Source organism: Melanerpes formicivorus, unplaced genomic scaffold, assembly GCF_026170545.1.
Source record: "Melanerpes formicivorus ecotype bairdi unplaced genomic scaffold, bMelFor1.0.p_v2 SCAF_33, whole genome shotgun sequence".
In the NCBI taxonomy this organism is placed as follows: domain Eukaryota; kingdom Metazoa; phylum Chordata; class Aves; order Piciformes; family Picidae; genus Melanerpes; species Melanerpes formicivorus.
The window spans coordinates 6,138,201-6,153,088 of NW_027142385.1; the positions used below are offsets into that span (position 1 = coordinate 6,138,201).

Genomic DNA, 14,888 nt, shown 5'->3' on the forward strand with positions numbered 1-14,888 from the left:
GCTGATGTTCTCTAGCACAATGCCCTGTGTGGAGCTCTGGGGCAGTGTTCTCTGATGCTGTGGCTGGCAGAAATAGAAGATTCTCCAACAGGTAGGTTGTGAAGCCTCCTTGGGCTGCTTTACCTAAGCAATCCCCATGGTGGTTCTATGTCTGCCCCCACTCTAAGCTGTTCTGTGGTTCCACTGGTACTGCTCCCTTTGTGGATGAAAAGATTCCCCTTGGTCACAAAATTCTTTGGGAGCAGGTGATGCCTCAGATAAAACAGAACCACCAGGGGTTTAGGCTTCAGAAGTCTGGGGAAGAAATGCTGCAAAGAGACAAAGTTTCTTACAACACCCATTAATTCTTTTACTTGTTTACATGCACTTGGAGGGTGTTTATGAGTACATCCAGTTCCCTGGCTGCTGTAACACTGTAGTGTTGAGAATTCATTTGCTGTTGAAGGGAAGAGAGCTATGAGAGATGGTTGCTGCTAAATGTTGACAAGATAAAGCAGCTGGTAAGGGAAAGCGCAGGCTTCCTGCGCAGGAGTTAGATCTTTAGTCAACGAAATGAAGAAGCTCACTTTTAATTCTATCCAAGTTCAACTGTTTGAACTTATCAATGTAGGTCAGAACCTTGCAGGACACCAGCCCATAGTAGGTCTCCAGTAATGAGCAATCTTCCCCCTCGCTTGTTTCCTTCCAGTCTTTAAATAGCTCGTCCTCTTTCATGTTGGAAGAGGTGAAAATGAATTTATAGCAGCATCGATTGTAGCTGATGTGCTTCTCCCCAGAAAAACGAGAGCTGTGGATGGGAGTGATGCCAGCTCTTTTAGCACAGATCCCAACGAAAATATCAGGGGGCACTGAAAGTGGCACCTCCTTGGCAGCCACGTACACCTTGCAAGCGGTGTCCTGGGACATGACGAAGGCGCTCCCGTCACAGTAATCTGGGTAAAACTCCTCTGAGTATTGATGGATGGGAACAAAGCCAAGGCTCTGGGGGTCTCTGATGGGCATTCCTTGATGGATGACCCTCCCAATGTAAATGTCCTCGAGTTGTTGTAAGCTAAGCAAGTATCCAGCCAGGCTTGGAATACTGACAAACACGTCCTCATCTGTTTTCAGAATATACTTTGCCTGGGGACAGAAAGTCACTGTCCACTCCACGCTCATCAACATCTTCTGTGTCTGTGTCTCAGGAGAATCAATGAAACTGCCTTCAATAATGTCTCTGTGCTTTTGAGACTCTTCATTGATCTCCAGCTGGGTGGCTACTGAAGCTGGCTTTCCTAAGGCAAAGAGAGTAAGGACAGCATAACCTCTGGTGGCTGTCACGTTGCCCCATGTCTGCCTGATCACATTGCGTCTTGTCCTGTTTTCTGGGCTGCTGCAGACGAGAACAAGCAAAAATATCTCCTGATCAGAGCATGTTGCTGCACTGCTGACAGTGTGAGAGAGGTTGGCCTTTAGAGCATCTGTATCAAGCTTCCTGGCCCTCTCCCTAATTTCCAGAGTCTTCGCATCGGTGTAAGAAAGAGGAAGTGACCGCAGGAAGTATTCCTCCAGCAAATCTGCTCCGAAAAGCAGCAGGTGGAAAAGCAAAACATTAAAGAGAATGAAGCACCACTGGTGAGTCCGGAGCCTGCAGAGTGTCAGCTGAGGAAGAGGAGAAATGGACACTGAACTCTCCTGGTACTGGAGCAGAAAGGCTTCCTTCAGCATGCAAACAGTCATGACTTGTAGAGCATGGACTTTGTATTATTAGTGTAAGGCTCTTTTCCTTCCAGAAACTTAAGCAACCCTACTTCTGGCAGGGTGAGATCCCATGCTGGGAAGGACACTACCATGCTCTGGTTTAGAGGGGTCCTTTCCTTGCATCCACACTGAGGAACAGCTCAGTATTTCTCTCTATTTTTAACCTGTTACTGGAGGCCTGAGACCCATAATGTTAATGTGTGCTGAGAGGAGAGCCTTTGGTACCTGGCCTGACAATGCTGTATGAAAGCAGCCAAGGTAAGGGGCCCAGGGAAAGCTCTGATCCCTGCTATCCCAGAGGGAACAGCCTCCCTGTTGCAGGCTGAGCAGCGAGCTTCACAGTATCACAGTATCACTTAGGTTGGAAAGGACCTCGAGGATCATCGAGTCCAACCTATCAACACAGACCCCATGCCTAGACCATGGCACCAAGTGCCACGTCCAATCTCCCCTTGAACGCCTCCAGGGTCGATGACTCAATCACCTCCCTGGGCAACCCATTCCAATGACGAATGACTCGCTCGGTGAAGAACTTCCTCCTCATCTCGAGTCTAAAGCTAAAGCACTTACCTGCATGGTGGTGGTTCTCCCTTGCAGCAGGGTCTGTGTGCACACCAGAGGCAGTTTCTCCCTAGCAGAAGCTCACAGGGCAGTGTCTGTATCTGGGTCTGTGGGATCCAGTTACTGTTCAGTACCCTAAGACAAGAGCTTCTACCTCACCTGTCTGCAGGGAAGAAAGATGATCTCAGAGGATGATCATGTTGCAGCTGTGTAAAACACAAAGGAAGCAAAACTTCAGCCTTTCCTTTTATTAATTTCTGACACTTGGGTTTGGGTCTCTGAGAAACAAAGAAGTGAAGAAACTGCCAGGGCTTACTTGGTGAAAGAGGTCCTCTGGTACCACTATGAATACATGCCAGGCCTGCCAGCTTGTTGCTGGTTTCAGGGTAATGAACCCCTGTGCTGAGCTCTCTGCATCTCCTGGCAAGGAGGTTTGGTGTGTGAACTTTTGTGGGTTTGCCTTGTGTGGGGTCTTTGTGGACTTGGAGGACATCCTAGTGCCATGGGCACTGCTGGGCCAGGCAGTCTCTCCAGAGAAGGGAGATTCCACAATCCCTCTGGGCAGCCTGCTCCAGGACTCTAGCATCCTCAGAGTAAAGAAATTTTTCCTGAAGTTCAAATGAAATCTCCTGGTTTCCAGTTTATACCCATTGCCCCATTGTCCCTTGTCCTATCACTGGCCACTTCTGAAAAGAGCTCATCCCCATGGCCACCACCCTTTAACTATTGATCAGCACTGAGAAGATCCCTTCTCAGGCTGCTCTTCTGCAAGCTAAACAGCCCCAGGTCTCTCAGTCTTTCCTTCCTCATCAGGAATGCTGCAGTCCCCTCAGCATCTTTGTTGTCCTCTGTTGGACTTTCTCCAGTAGTTTCTTCTTCCTCTTGGATGTCCTGGCAAAGAGCTGCAGTGATCTACCCATGGACAGGCTCCTGCCTTTGGTGGTGGCCTTGGCTGGGCTGGAGTCTCTGCTTGTTAATGTTGGCTCAGTTGTGGGCTGTGCTGGAGCTGGCTGGGCTGGGAGCTGCAGGGGACTGGAAGTGCTGGAGGAGGAAGTGCCAAGGACACCACAAACAGGATGGAGGTGTCAGCAGGGGTGAGAGTTGGGTTTGGCAGCAGGTCTGTGAGCTGCGGGGGCTGCAGGGCGCTGAGGTGGGGAGAAAGGCTTTAGAGTCCCCATCAGCCCCAGGGGAGGGCAGGTGGAGGGGTGGATGATGGTAATGATGCTATTCAATGGGCAAACTGTGGTGTAAGGTGCCAGCCTCCACCAGCACAAGTGTGGGAGCTCCAGCCTCCATGGGAGAGCAGAGAGCTGGAGATTATTTTTAATGCTGAAAAGACTTTTGCTAAGTGAGTGTTCGTGTTACTGCAACACTGGGGTGCAGCACTGCTGTGGTTTGCCTGTGAGGATGTGATCCTCTGACCATTGCAGTCCTCCCTGAAGCATCCTCAGGGAAACCTGTATCAGCCAAATGTCCCAGGGAGATGGAGAGGTGAGGATTTCAGTTTGCTGTTACCAAGAGTTAATCTTCCAGCTCTGGCTTAGCCCCTAAACTCTCTCAGTACCTGCCCCTGGGTCTGTGGCCTTCTGGGGAGGTCTTTCCCATACTGGGAAATGCACACTGAGAGAGGGAGCAGCTGGGATTACAGAAAAAAGGCCAAATCCTCACAACGTGGCCACACCTTGGAGGTGCATTGTGCTCCTCTGAACAGTGGCCCAAATGCATACAGCTTGTGTGTCCCAAGGGAGACCTCGGCTTTAGGCTCTGCAAAACCAAGGGGAAAACTCCTTCCACAGAGCTTGTGTTTCAGCTGGGCTGCAGCTTCAGCTGGCCCAGCCCCACCACCGCTGTAAGCCCTGCAGAAGTTGTCCTTTGAAGCTTGGCAAGCTGTCAGCAAGGAAAGTGTCAGTTAAATGTGTTCTCTGGAATAAAAAGCTAATAAGGAAATATTTTTCATGTATAATAATGTAGCACCCCAGCCCCAGATACCCATTCTGGGGAAAAAAAATTATATATATATATATATATATATCTCCCTCCTTTGAAGCTGGTCCATCTCCAGTGAAACCATTTAATAAGCAAATAAATACCAGCATTTGAAACCACTTCCATTAAAAATATTGGCTTTTCTAATTGTGTGCTTTCAGAAGAATAATAAAACCCACATGTGTACCATCCCTCTTGCAATTAGGCTCAGCGTGGTGCTTGCAGTTACTTCTGAAGTCATTTCTTGAGCACTGCTCGGTGGTGGCAGCAGGAACTTCAAACAGCCGCCGAGAGCACGTATAGGAGATGAAGGCTCTCCAGCCACAGCCGGGGTGCAAGCGGCGCTCGGACCTCGGTTTTGTTTATCCAAAGAGCCTGGCTCAGTCCCACGGGGAGAAAGCTGAGGAGGAATAGGCATGAAATGACTGCTGAAGGGGAAAATAACTGATCTGGGAGCACCACAAACCCCCTTAACTCCACGGAGTTTGCCTGGGGGTGATCTCTCCATCGCCTTCAGGCAAGTGTAGCACACAGCAGCTTACGTATGACCTTACCTCACTTTTCAGGTGGGTGAAGTCAAACACACTGAGAGAAGACCTCACCCCCAGTGAGATCCAAGAGTGCCCAGAAGAGTGAATTCAGGATGCTGGAGTGGCTGAAGTCAGGTCAGTCTGGGGAAAAGGAGTGCTGTTCCTAAAGCTTCATTTAAACCCTGAAAAGTCTTGTGGGTGTGAATGAGGCAAACAAGCAGGGAAGCAGGTTTGCCTGGGCCCCAGGGCTTTATTTTGCTTTGTGTTAGGTATTGTCCTATTTTCCTTTAAATTTATGTCCAAGCAAACCTCATTGTGGGAACAAGATGTACCAACAGTGCTGTAGGCTACTTAAGCTACCATACCAACAGTGAGAGTTTAAAAGGGTGTTTGGGTTTGACTTTTTTTGGAGAGGACAGGGCTCTGAACCCCTGTGATACCCGAAGATAAAAGCAGAGATGCCCACAGGGCAGTGGGAGCTGCTGCTGAGCTGGCTGAGCCTGGGACTGGTGCTATGGGGTGGGCAGCCATGGAGCAGCATGCTGCAGGGGAGCAGCTGTACCCACAGCTTCTTAAAATGTCTCTGAAAGTCTCCTGGCTTCCCTCCCAACGCTGTGAGCATTTGGAAGGGGGGGAGCAGAGCCTGGCTTGTTTCAGCTCTGCTGGGCTGTGCTTGATGAGGATGCGAAGGCTCTGGATGACGCAGCGCTCTCAGGAGATGCTGTGGATGAGGAAACCACTGAGAAGTGGCTTCTCCAGTATAAATTTGATTAAATAGCCAGGCTTGAGCTCTGCTTGCCTCAGCTGCCTGTGTGTAGGTCACTTCATGGCATGCACTGTTCTTCCCTTAAGTGTGGACACCCCTCTTTGCCCCCACCATGCTCCATGCTTCCAGGTTCTTCCCAAAAGCCAGGTTGATTCCCACAGGCAGGCTTTCAGATCTTCCCAAAAGCCAGGTTGATTCCTGCAGGCAGGCTTTCAGATCTTCTCAAAAGCCAGGTTGATTCCCATAGGCAGGCTTTCAGATCTTCTCAAAAGCCAGGCTGATTCCCACAGGCAGGCTTTCAGATCTTTGCTTGACTGCTCCTGCTCCATGGGCATGCCAGAGTGGGCAGGTATGTTTTCTTCCTGTTTCTATGGGGTGTTCACCCTGCCCTCATGCAGTTCTTGCCTTTGAAAGGTCACAGATGACCCCACCACAGAACATCCTCTGACAGCCCTGCTGGTCCCCAGCTGGGAAGCTCTGGGGAGCACAAAGCACTTTTCCCATCTTTTGGCCCCTGCCCAAGGCCTCCCCTCTGCTTACAACCTTTTTGCAGCATTTCAGCAGCACACACAGACCTGATAGCATGAGGGACTGGGAAGGGACTTGTCTGGTTTTTAATAACAGCATCAGTTGCAACAAATAAGGGGAGACAATCGTTTGGTCTTAGTCACCTAATAGCAATGTTTTTACTTCAAGGTATGATTCAGCTACTGCAGGCAGTTCTTCACCTGAAGTTCTCCGTGAGGCTTGGGAGATGATGGCAGGGAAGGCTTTAGGGGAGTCACACAGTGTGTGCTTCATTTGGGCTTTGAAACACAAGCAGAGAAACTTAAAAACAACCCAAAACCTCAGAGTGCTGACACTCTAGGCAGGGAGATTAGCCACTCCTGGCACACAAATGAGGTTGCCTTTTCTTCCTAATGGAAGCTGACTACACTAAAAACATGTTTTTCTATCCAGCTTCCTAGCATTAATTTTTTCTCTGCATACATCAGTCTCAGAGTTACAGAGCTCTATCTTTTTGTATGAGTATATTTGATTATTACTTCTTGAGTTTAATGACAGCTTTGACAACTAACTGCTGCTATATTCCTTGAAAAAGGCAGTTAAACCTTCTGTGCATTGTGAGTGCTGCATTCAGACCCAGAAACAGCCAGCTAAATAGGAGCTGAATGGAGAGAGCACCAGCTTGTGACAAATGTCAAGTTGCAAGGCCACAGAGCTCCAGCCTCTGTGCTGGGCTGGTTCCTGAGAGGTGGTTTCCCTGCCAAAATGTCACCTTGACAAAGTTCCCTGTTTTGCAGCAGAGCAGGGCTGTGTCCTCATTATTCATTTTCACAGTGTGCCATGCAGGTTACTTCACCTTGTCATTTATTCATAGAATCATAGAATATGCTGGGTTGGAAGGGATCTTTAAAGGTCATCTAGTCCAACATCTCTGCAATAAGCAGGGACATGGCCAACTAGATCCTGCTGCTCAGATCCCCACCAAGCCTGACCTTAAATATCTCCAGGGATGGGGCTTCCACCATGTCCCTGGGCAACCTGTTCCACTGCCCTCATAGGAAAGAACTTCCTCCTAATGTCCAGTCTAAATCTACCCTATTCTGCTTCAAAACCATTGCCCCTTGTCCTAGTGCCACATTCCTTGAAGCTGGATGCAGGCTGTATTTGTGCCTGGCAAACTGAGCTTTCACATGAAATTCAGTTCATGTGCGCATCATCCCGAGCACTGGAGTCTTGAATCAGACTCTGCTTTGATTAAATTCACTTCATGCTTTGACAATGTTTGCAGCTGGGAGCAGATTGAGTTGCTGTGCCTGATCCCACCGCTGCTCTGTAGCTGGAGTGATGCTGGGCCACAAGCTGGGGCAGTTCTTCTGGGGGGCTTCTTGCCCTCTGTGTGTGTTTGTGTGCATGTGTGTCTAGGTGAGATGTACCTCAAAGTGCAAATCTTGCCCATGGTTGTGGAGGAAAGTAGGAGCTGAGTGCACGTCCTGGGGTTCACACAATGCTCCATCCTATCCTCTCTAGATCCTGCTGTGCTCCAGCTGCATAGACCTGGGGGTGTCCCAGGGATTTGGGGAGGGAGGGGGGAGCTGCAGACCCTCCCCAGCTCTGGCCAGGGCTGCTGCCAGTTTGGCTGTTCCCTATTGTCCCCTGGCAGGGGTCTGTTGGGGAGCTGGAGCTGTGCAAGGGCACCCCCTGACATGAATCCTTCCTGGGCTGTGGAGCACTGTGGTGTGCTGGACTTGGGTAATGTGTTCCTCAGGCAATGACTTTCCCTCTTCCCTCTGACTCATCCCACCATTGCCTCCCACAGATGTATGTATTGCTTTCCCAGACACACAAACGGCGGAGTTGAGACTGCTGCCCTGTGATCTGCCAGGGGTGGTCATTCCCTCTCACCTGGGGGGTCACAGACTGAGGGTTTGCCTTTCTCAGCAGCCCTGCACGAGCTCCCCCCATGCTGCTCTCTGTGCCTGGCTCTGCTGGGAGATCTGTGCATGCACATACAGCACACGGCTGTGCAAATGGCACGTGTCATCCCACGGCGTGCCCATTCCCTGGTGTGCTGTGGGAGACAGCCCCTTGGGACGTGGTCTCCTTTGCTTCAGGGTGCAATGGGGAATGGTGGGATGCTGGATAGGGTCTCCAGCAGAGCTGCAGGGGGCTGAGTGGGTCACGAGGAGGATGAGAAGCCATGGTGTCACAGGGGACACCTGATTGATCTTACTTTCTGTTAAGAAGGTAACTGTTGGGAAATGAGGACTTGTAGCATTGGTGGTGTTTTGGGGAGCACTGCTGCTGCAGGCAGGGAGGACCAGCACTGCCTTTGATGACAACACTGCCTTGCCTTTCCCCTGCCTTCCCCATGCTTTTTCCCCACCTTCCCCCTTAGCTTTGGGAGCACAAGGCATATGTGATAGCCCCAGAGCAGGCCCCACAGCACCCTGCCCCAAGCCTGTGACATCTCTGGGGCTGAGCAATGATTAAAGATGATGTTGAGTCATGACAAATGGGAAGAAAGTCTTTATCACAGGGTAGTACTGGCTGTGACCCCCAAAAACTAAAAGTTACCTTTGAAAAATAAGTGAATTTTACTGCTGTAGATCTTGGACGAGTAGAGGAGAAGGGCAGCATCTCAGATGAGCAGGTGGAAAGGGGAGAGTGTGAAAAGAGCCCCCCCAAATTACCCAAAGGCTGCAGAAAATGCCTTGGGGAGGAGCAAGAGCGCTCAGCTCTGGGTGAGGCAAAGGAAGAGGTGTTTTGTGTTGCAGTGTATTTTCCTGGGGAGAAAACGCTGGATAAAAGCAGAGTGGGAAGAGGCTTTGCTGCGGCTGGGAGCTGCAGTCAGACAAATGAATCCTCGTTAGAGCGAGGGGGTGAGGCTGATTAACGAGCGAGGCGGCGGGTGGGGAAGCCACGGGAAAGAAGTACCAAGGGAGGGGGATGCGGTGATCTCAGCATCCTTTACTGTGTCTTTGGAAGTCAAAAGGTCCCAGGGCTGGCTAGGGCCTTAATGCCAACACCTCCATGTGTTGGGCAAGAGATGAGGGGGTTGGAACAACCTCTCTAGGCTCTGGCACAGCCAAGTGTCCTCTGTCAGGGAGAATGTGAAGTGGTCTTGCCTGGCACCATAAGGGAGTAGAAATCCAGCATGGACCCTGGCCTGAGCATCCACCTAGGATGGGAGCCCAGCTCCCAAATACATCCACCCTCCACATATACCTCTCTGTCTGGGCTCTGACCTGGAGGTTAGGACGAAACCAGCCTGTGCTCTGCTGAAAGCTGAGGAAGAACAAACAACCCTGGCCTGGGGGCTGACAGTGCTCCATGACAGCCAGTGTCAGAGCATGAAGAACCCCTATCCCCTGGCCTCCTCTGCTTTACACACACACTCTGCCCTGAAATCCTTCCTGGAGTTGAATGATAGCAGGGCAAGGAAAAATAATCAGTAGGGAAGGAGGGACAGGGTTTTGCTTTTTATTCAGTTAACTGCAGGCTGTAAAGTGGTTTGTTATGGAGGATGGTCTTGAGCTGTTCGGTGGGAGAAGTAAAAGCTGGAAGTTCTGCAGAATGCTGGAACTGGGAGCAGTCCCCAGGACAAGGAATCTCCTTTCTCAGGTAGGATGCCACCAAGTACCACCACCAGGACAGCGTGTGTCTGTGCCCAGTGGTCAGGACTCTGCCTTCCCCCTGCTGTGTGGCAGGGTTGGGGAAACGCCAGTGCTCTTCCGGGCACAGCTCCATGGCCAACCCATCACTGCTGGCTGTACTGGGTGGGACTGGGCAAACCTCACCACTCGAGCTGCAGCATTTGGATGGGGAGGTTCTCTTCTTCTGGCTCTTGTTCATTTGTCATTTCTCATTTCTCACCACCTCACCCTCCCTGCAACTGTTTTAAATAATTCCTCCTCCACTCCTGTGTTATCACCTCTCATGTCAATACGCTGCTGTGCCACCCACCCCTCTCCTCTCGGTGCTTCACGTCAACATTTTGCACCCAATAATGTGAAGCAATTAGTGAATGAAGAATAACTTTGGTGCTTAAAAGCATGACAGGTCGGGAAGCAGCTCAGGGATGGATGGCACGGGCAGCATTAATTGCTTTTCTCACAAATGACTCCTTGTGTAGGAGAGTCCATATGGAGAGGGAGGAGGAGGAAGAGATGCTGTGGGAGAAACAAAATCTCCGGTCCTAGTGAGGAGTGTAGAGCCCAGCCCGTGTGAGTGGGCATGTCCCTCTGGAGCGGAGGCTGCGGCAGTCGATGGGCACCGTGTGCCAATGCACCGCGCCAGGACCAGAGCTCCCGAGAGAAGCTGTTGGAGAGGGCGAAGGTTGGGGGCAGTCTGAGGGCAGCCTGGAGCTGTTGGAGAGAAAGCATCAGTCTGGAAGTGGTGAGCTCCTGACCTGGGTGGCGTCACCCTTCCCTGGGGACTGACTGTGCAGGCTTTGGTGTTTTGGGTGGTTGAGGTAGCAGAGGAGCATTATGCAGGTCACAGGAGCGGCCTGGCTGCTGTCTGCAGGAGCGATAAATAACGATGTAATAAATGGTAGTAAATGGTTGTACTAAATGGTCCTGGCTGGGGTTATCTGCTCATCCACACAGCTCTGGGATCATGCAATCTTCACCGTGGTGAAGTTTGAAGAGGATGGGACAGGGCTCTTTTCAGTGGTGCCAGGCAACAGGACGAGGGACAATGGGTACAAACTGAAACCCAGGAGGTTTCACTTGAACTTGAATTTGAACTTGAGCAGAAACTTCTTTGCTGTGAGGATGCTGGAGCCCTGGAGCAGGCTGCTCAGAGACATTGTGGACTCTCCTTCTCTGGAGAGATTCCAAACCCACCTGGGTATTGTGATCCTGAGCAACCTTCTGTGAGTGACCCTGCTTTAGTAGGGGGGGTGGTCTAGATGATTTCCAGATGCCCTTTACAACCCCCACCATTCTCTGAAGTCCCCAGTGCCCATGCAACAGCATGGTCTCTGGAAGAAGGATAAACCCAGAAGTAATAGAGATGGGGGAAGTGCCAGAAATGGGGCTCTGCTGCCCTTGTGTGCTGCATGACCACTTCTGCCACAGGGCCACGGTCCCTGCCATGGCCATTGCCCAGCATGGCAATGGGCGCTCTTTGCTCAGGGGCTTGCATCTGAGGGAAGGACCTCATTTTGGGGTGCTTTGGGCTTGGCTATATGACTGTGGAGGGCACCTCCTGGCTCCAGCTGATCTTGGAGGGGAGAGGAGGCAGATTGGACTTCATCCCATTAACCCTTTCCTGGAGGCATCCGGCTTGTGTCCGGGCCCTTCCTGCTGTCCCTGGGGCGGGGACGTTCCCGCAGCGGGGAAGGTGTTATTGCAGCAGGGCGCCCCTGGAAGATCAACGCTCCCAGCCCAGCCGCCCAGCATGGCTCAGGAATTCCCCAGCAGGCTGGGGCTCAGGCGGCCTCTTTGCTTTCGGCACGGTCAAAACACAAATATTTGTTTGGCTAGAAAATTAACATATAACATAAATTCAACTAATAAAAAAAAGGTTTAAAGGCGGGGGGGGGGGGGGGGGGGGGGAGGAAAAAAAAAGTAGCAAAAAGAAAAGTAAAAATATGAAAAGGGAAAGTAAAGGGAGACAAGAAAGAAAAAGGTGAAAAGAAGGGAATAAGGAGAAAATAAGTAAAGTGAAAAAGGGAAAATAAGGAAAAAGGGAAAGAAGAAGAAAAGAAGAGAAAAAGAAGGGAACAGAAGGAAAAAAGGGGAAACAAGGGGAAAATAAATGTAGTCAAGAAGGGCGGGAGAAAGGGAAGAAAAGGGGGGAAAAGAGGGGAAAAAAGGGAAGAAAAAGGGAGAAAACAAACAAACAAAAAAAAGGGGGGCGGGGGGAATAAAAAAGGGAGAAAACCTGAAAAATTAAAAATAAAGACCAAGCCGAATGCCCCGGGGAGCCGGGCGGGCAGAGGGAGCCGCCGTGCTCCGTGAACTCGATACCGGGGTGGGCTCACGGTCCGGCGCACGCAGCCCGGGGGTCCGAGGAGTCCCGGGGCCGGTGAGGGGGGCGGCGGCGGGAGGTGCCTGCGGAGCCGGCAGGGGGCGCCGCGGTGTAGCGGCGGGGTCGGGGGCGACGGTGGCGGCGGCAGCAGCAGGAGCAGCAGCACGGTGTCGAGTCCCGCCCCGCCGCTCTGCACCGCGGGCCTCGGCGGGCAGCGCGGTAGGGAGAGGAGGCGAATAGGGCCGTCGGTAGGCGTCGGGCAGGACCCCCTCCCCCCTCTCCTCCCACTCTCGCTCCGGTGCATCACTCCCCGCCCCTCAACTTTCCGGTACCTGTTGCTGCCCGCACGCCGCCGGGCTTCCCCCCGGCGGCCGCCCAGTCCCCGGCATGCGGAGCGCTCGGGCGGCCCGCGGGCTGCTGCGGCGGCGGGGCACGCCGTGATGGGCTGCTGGGAAGCGAGAACGGGACGGCGGCGGTGGCGGCTGTGCCCGCGGCAGGCAGCCCCCGGCCGGCGGCTTCGGCAGCCCGGGCAGCTCATGCTTTGCTCCGCCTCGCCCCTCCGGGCACCCGCGCCGCTTCGCCGATGCCGTTCTCGGGAGAAGAGCGGAGCTTGCAAGGCATCTACAAGCCGGCGGGACCGGCGGAGGGCCGGGCGGGCGGCGGGGCCGCCGTCTGCACCGAGTGCTACACCAACCGCTCCTTCGTCTACGACGATGGCAGCGCCCACAGGTACCGGGCGGCGGGACGGGGGGTGTCTGGGTGAGGGAAGGTGTCCCCGGGTCTGCCTGTGCCGCTGTCGTGGTGAGCCTCGGGGCTGTGGCACGGCAGAACTCCGCCGTGCAGAACCGGGACGAGCCCCGTCTCCCTTCTCCGGTCGTGTCCGGAGGGGCCGGGACCCCGCGGGGAGAACCGGGCTCGGCTGTGTGCAGTGATTTGGAGGAGCTGCTTCATCTGAGCTCTGAAGCCACCCCATAGCAAAGAGGCAACATTTCCATAGGTGCGTAGCAGCCCATGCGCCGGCATTGGGCTGGTTTTGTGCCAAACTTAGGGTGTCCAGTAATGAGGGAGGGGCTGAAATGAAGAGCTGCTTGAAGGGGATCAGAGATCCAATGCCACAGTCCTCCTGTGCCCATTCAGCAGCAGCGAATGTATCTCACACAAGGGACAAGCCTTGTGCTGAAGTATCCAAGCTTCTTCTAACAATTTCTTTATATTATCATTGATCTGATTGCATTTCCTAGCATGGCTCTTCTGACTGTCACACTCATCAACTGTCAGCTGGAATGAGCAAATGAAGTGTGTGTTTCAATTAATTCTTGGCAGATAAAGACCTTAGCTGTGTTTGTGCCCTAGGCTGGTCAGCTGAGGTGCTCTATCTTGGCATCTGCTTGCTGTGATTTAGGCAAACCATCTTTTATTCCCAAAAGCCTAGGTGGAAAAAGAAGGAACATTCTATTTGGTGAATGCATTCAGTACATTGCCACTGACCTGATAATTGGTAAAATCCTTGGATATTGGTTCTTGGGATGAAGTCCCTCATCATTTCCCTTATTGTCCTTTCTGTCAGAGGCACAACATCCAGTGTGGCCAAGGCATTGTGTTGCCTCAGGAACCAGGACTACCTAATTTGTGAGAACACCATTCAGCTGCTGTGGGCTGCTCCAGGAGGGCTGTGGAGCCACAGGCCCTTCGCCAAGTCCACTTGCCTCATTTTGCATCTGTACTTGGTGTGTTTGCAGAAATGACATCCTTCAGAAGGTTATTGAACATGTCTGTGAGACCAGGCCGGAGATGGCAGCTTGCAGTGGGTTTGGGCTCCAGCACTGTGGGAAAATGATGAGTTGCTCAGCTTGCCCAGCAGTTATTGCTCCTTAGTATTTACACTGCAGTCCTGCTTGGGGTCATTTATCCTCATCTGGTGTGCAACAACAAAATGCTTGTCCAAAGGTCTTCCCCTCTGTCTCTTTCAATCTGAATAGAAGAGCTTTGTTTTCTAATTATTATTATACAGCCCAATGTGTTTCTAACCCCCTCTGGCTCCAGAGAGGTTAAAATGCCATTGCTTTTTGTGGCTCATCTTGCCTTTGTGTTCATTCCCTTTGCTGCCCTTCCAGAGGTATTGAAAAGCTGGTTGGAGTCCTCAGGACTTGACAGCTTTGCCTGTGGCTGCCTGTTTGCCCAGCTCAGAGCAGCCTGGATCTCTAATGAACTTTTTCAGTGCTTGTTCAGATTTAGAAGCAGAAAATGATTGTTGTAGAATGGCTAAAGAGGACTGTGCAGGAGCAGGCAGAGAAATAAACACCATCTGCAATAGAAGATCTCAGGAATCCACTCAGGAGCTCCCTGATTTCCCCTCTGCAGCTTGGACTGGGGGTGCACATCCCTTTTCAGCAGGGGATAACCCATGTTTAACAACCTGCTGTTACTCAGCCTCTGCCTTACTACAAGAGTTTCTTCCTCGCCTTCCAAGGGTTTTACCTCTGTTCATTTGAAAGGGCCATGAAGGCAGCGCCCTGCCTGTGTCTGACATGGGCTTTGTGTGTGACGAACGTGCAGTTCCCAGGGGGAGGGGCCAGGGCTTGGGAATCCTACACAGGCTCCTCAGCTTGTCTCCACTCCATGCTCCCAGGTGTGTGCTTGTAAGGGTAGGTGTGATGGCAGACAAGCAGACCTGTCACCAGAGGTGTGTGTGAAGGATGGGACAGCCAGCATGTATCTGAGCAGCAAAGATGTGGAACGTGTTCAGTGTACCTGCTGCCAAACGTTCAAGGGGACTTCAGCTGTGCTGGCCCCCTTGAAACCAGTGGAAACCTCAGTTGTCT

At 52.1% G+C, this 14,888-nt stretch overlaps 2 protein-coding genes across 2 annotated transcripts in view; one reads left to right on the forward strand and one right to left on the reverse strand.

Moving 5' to 3' along the window:
- Positions 1-540: 540 nt before the first annotated feature.
- Positions 541-12,604, reverse strand: B3GALT9 (beta-1,3-galactosyltransferase 9). The gene is given in 4 exon segments (XM_068155596.1): positions 541-1,641; positions 2,311-2,331; positions 2,333-2,408; positions 12,066-12,604. Coding segments are annotated over 4 exon segments (1,737 nt in total).
- Positions 12,605-12,643: 39 nt separating this feature from the next.
- KCNT1 (potassium sodium-activated channel subfamily T member 1) overlaps positions 12,644-14,888 on the forward strand; it is a 99,963-nt gene continuing 97,718 nt past the window's right edge. The window contains exon 1 of the mRNA XM_068155850.1: positions 12,644-12,795. Within this exon, the coding sequence (XP_068011951.1) occupies positions 12,650-12,795 (146 nt within the window). The 5' untranslated portion in view covers positions 12,644-12,649. The remainder of the gene's footprint in view (positions 12,796-14,888) is intronic.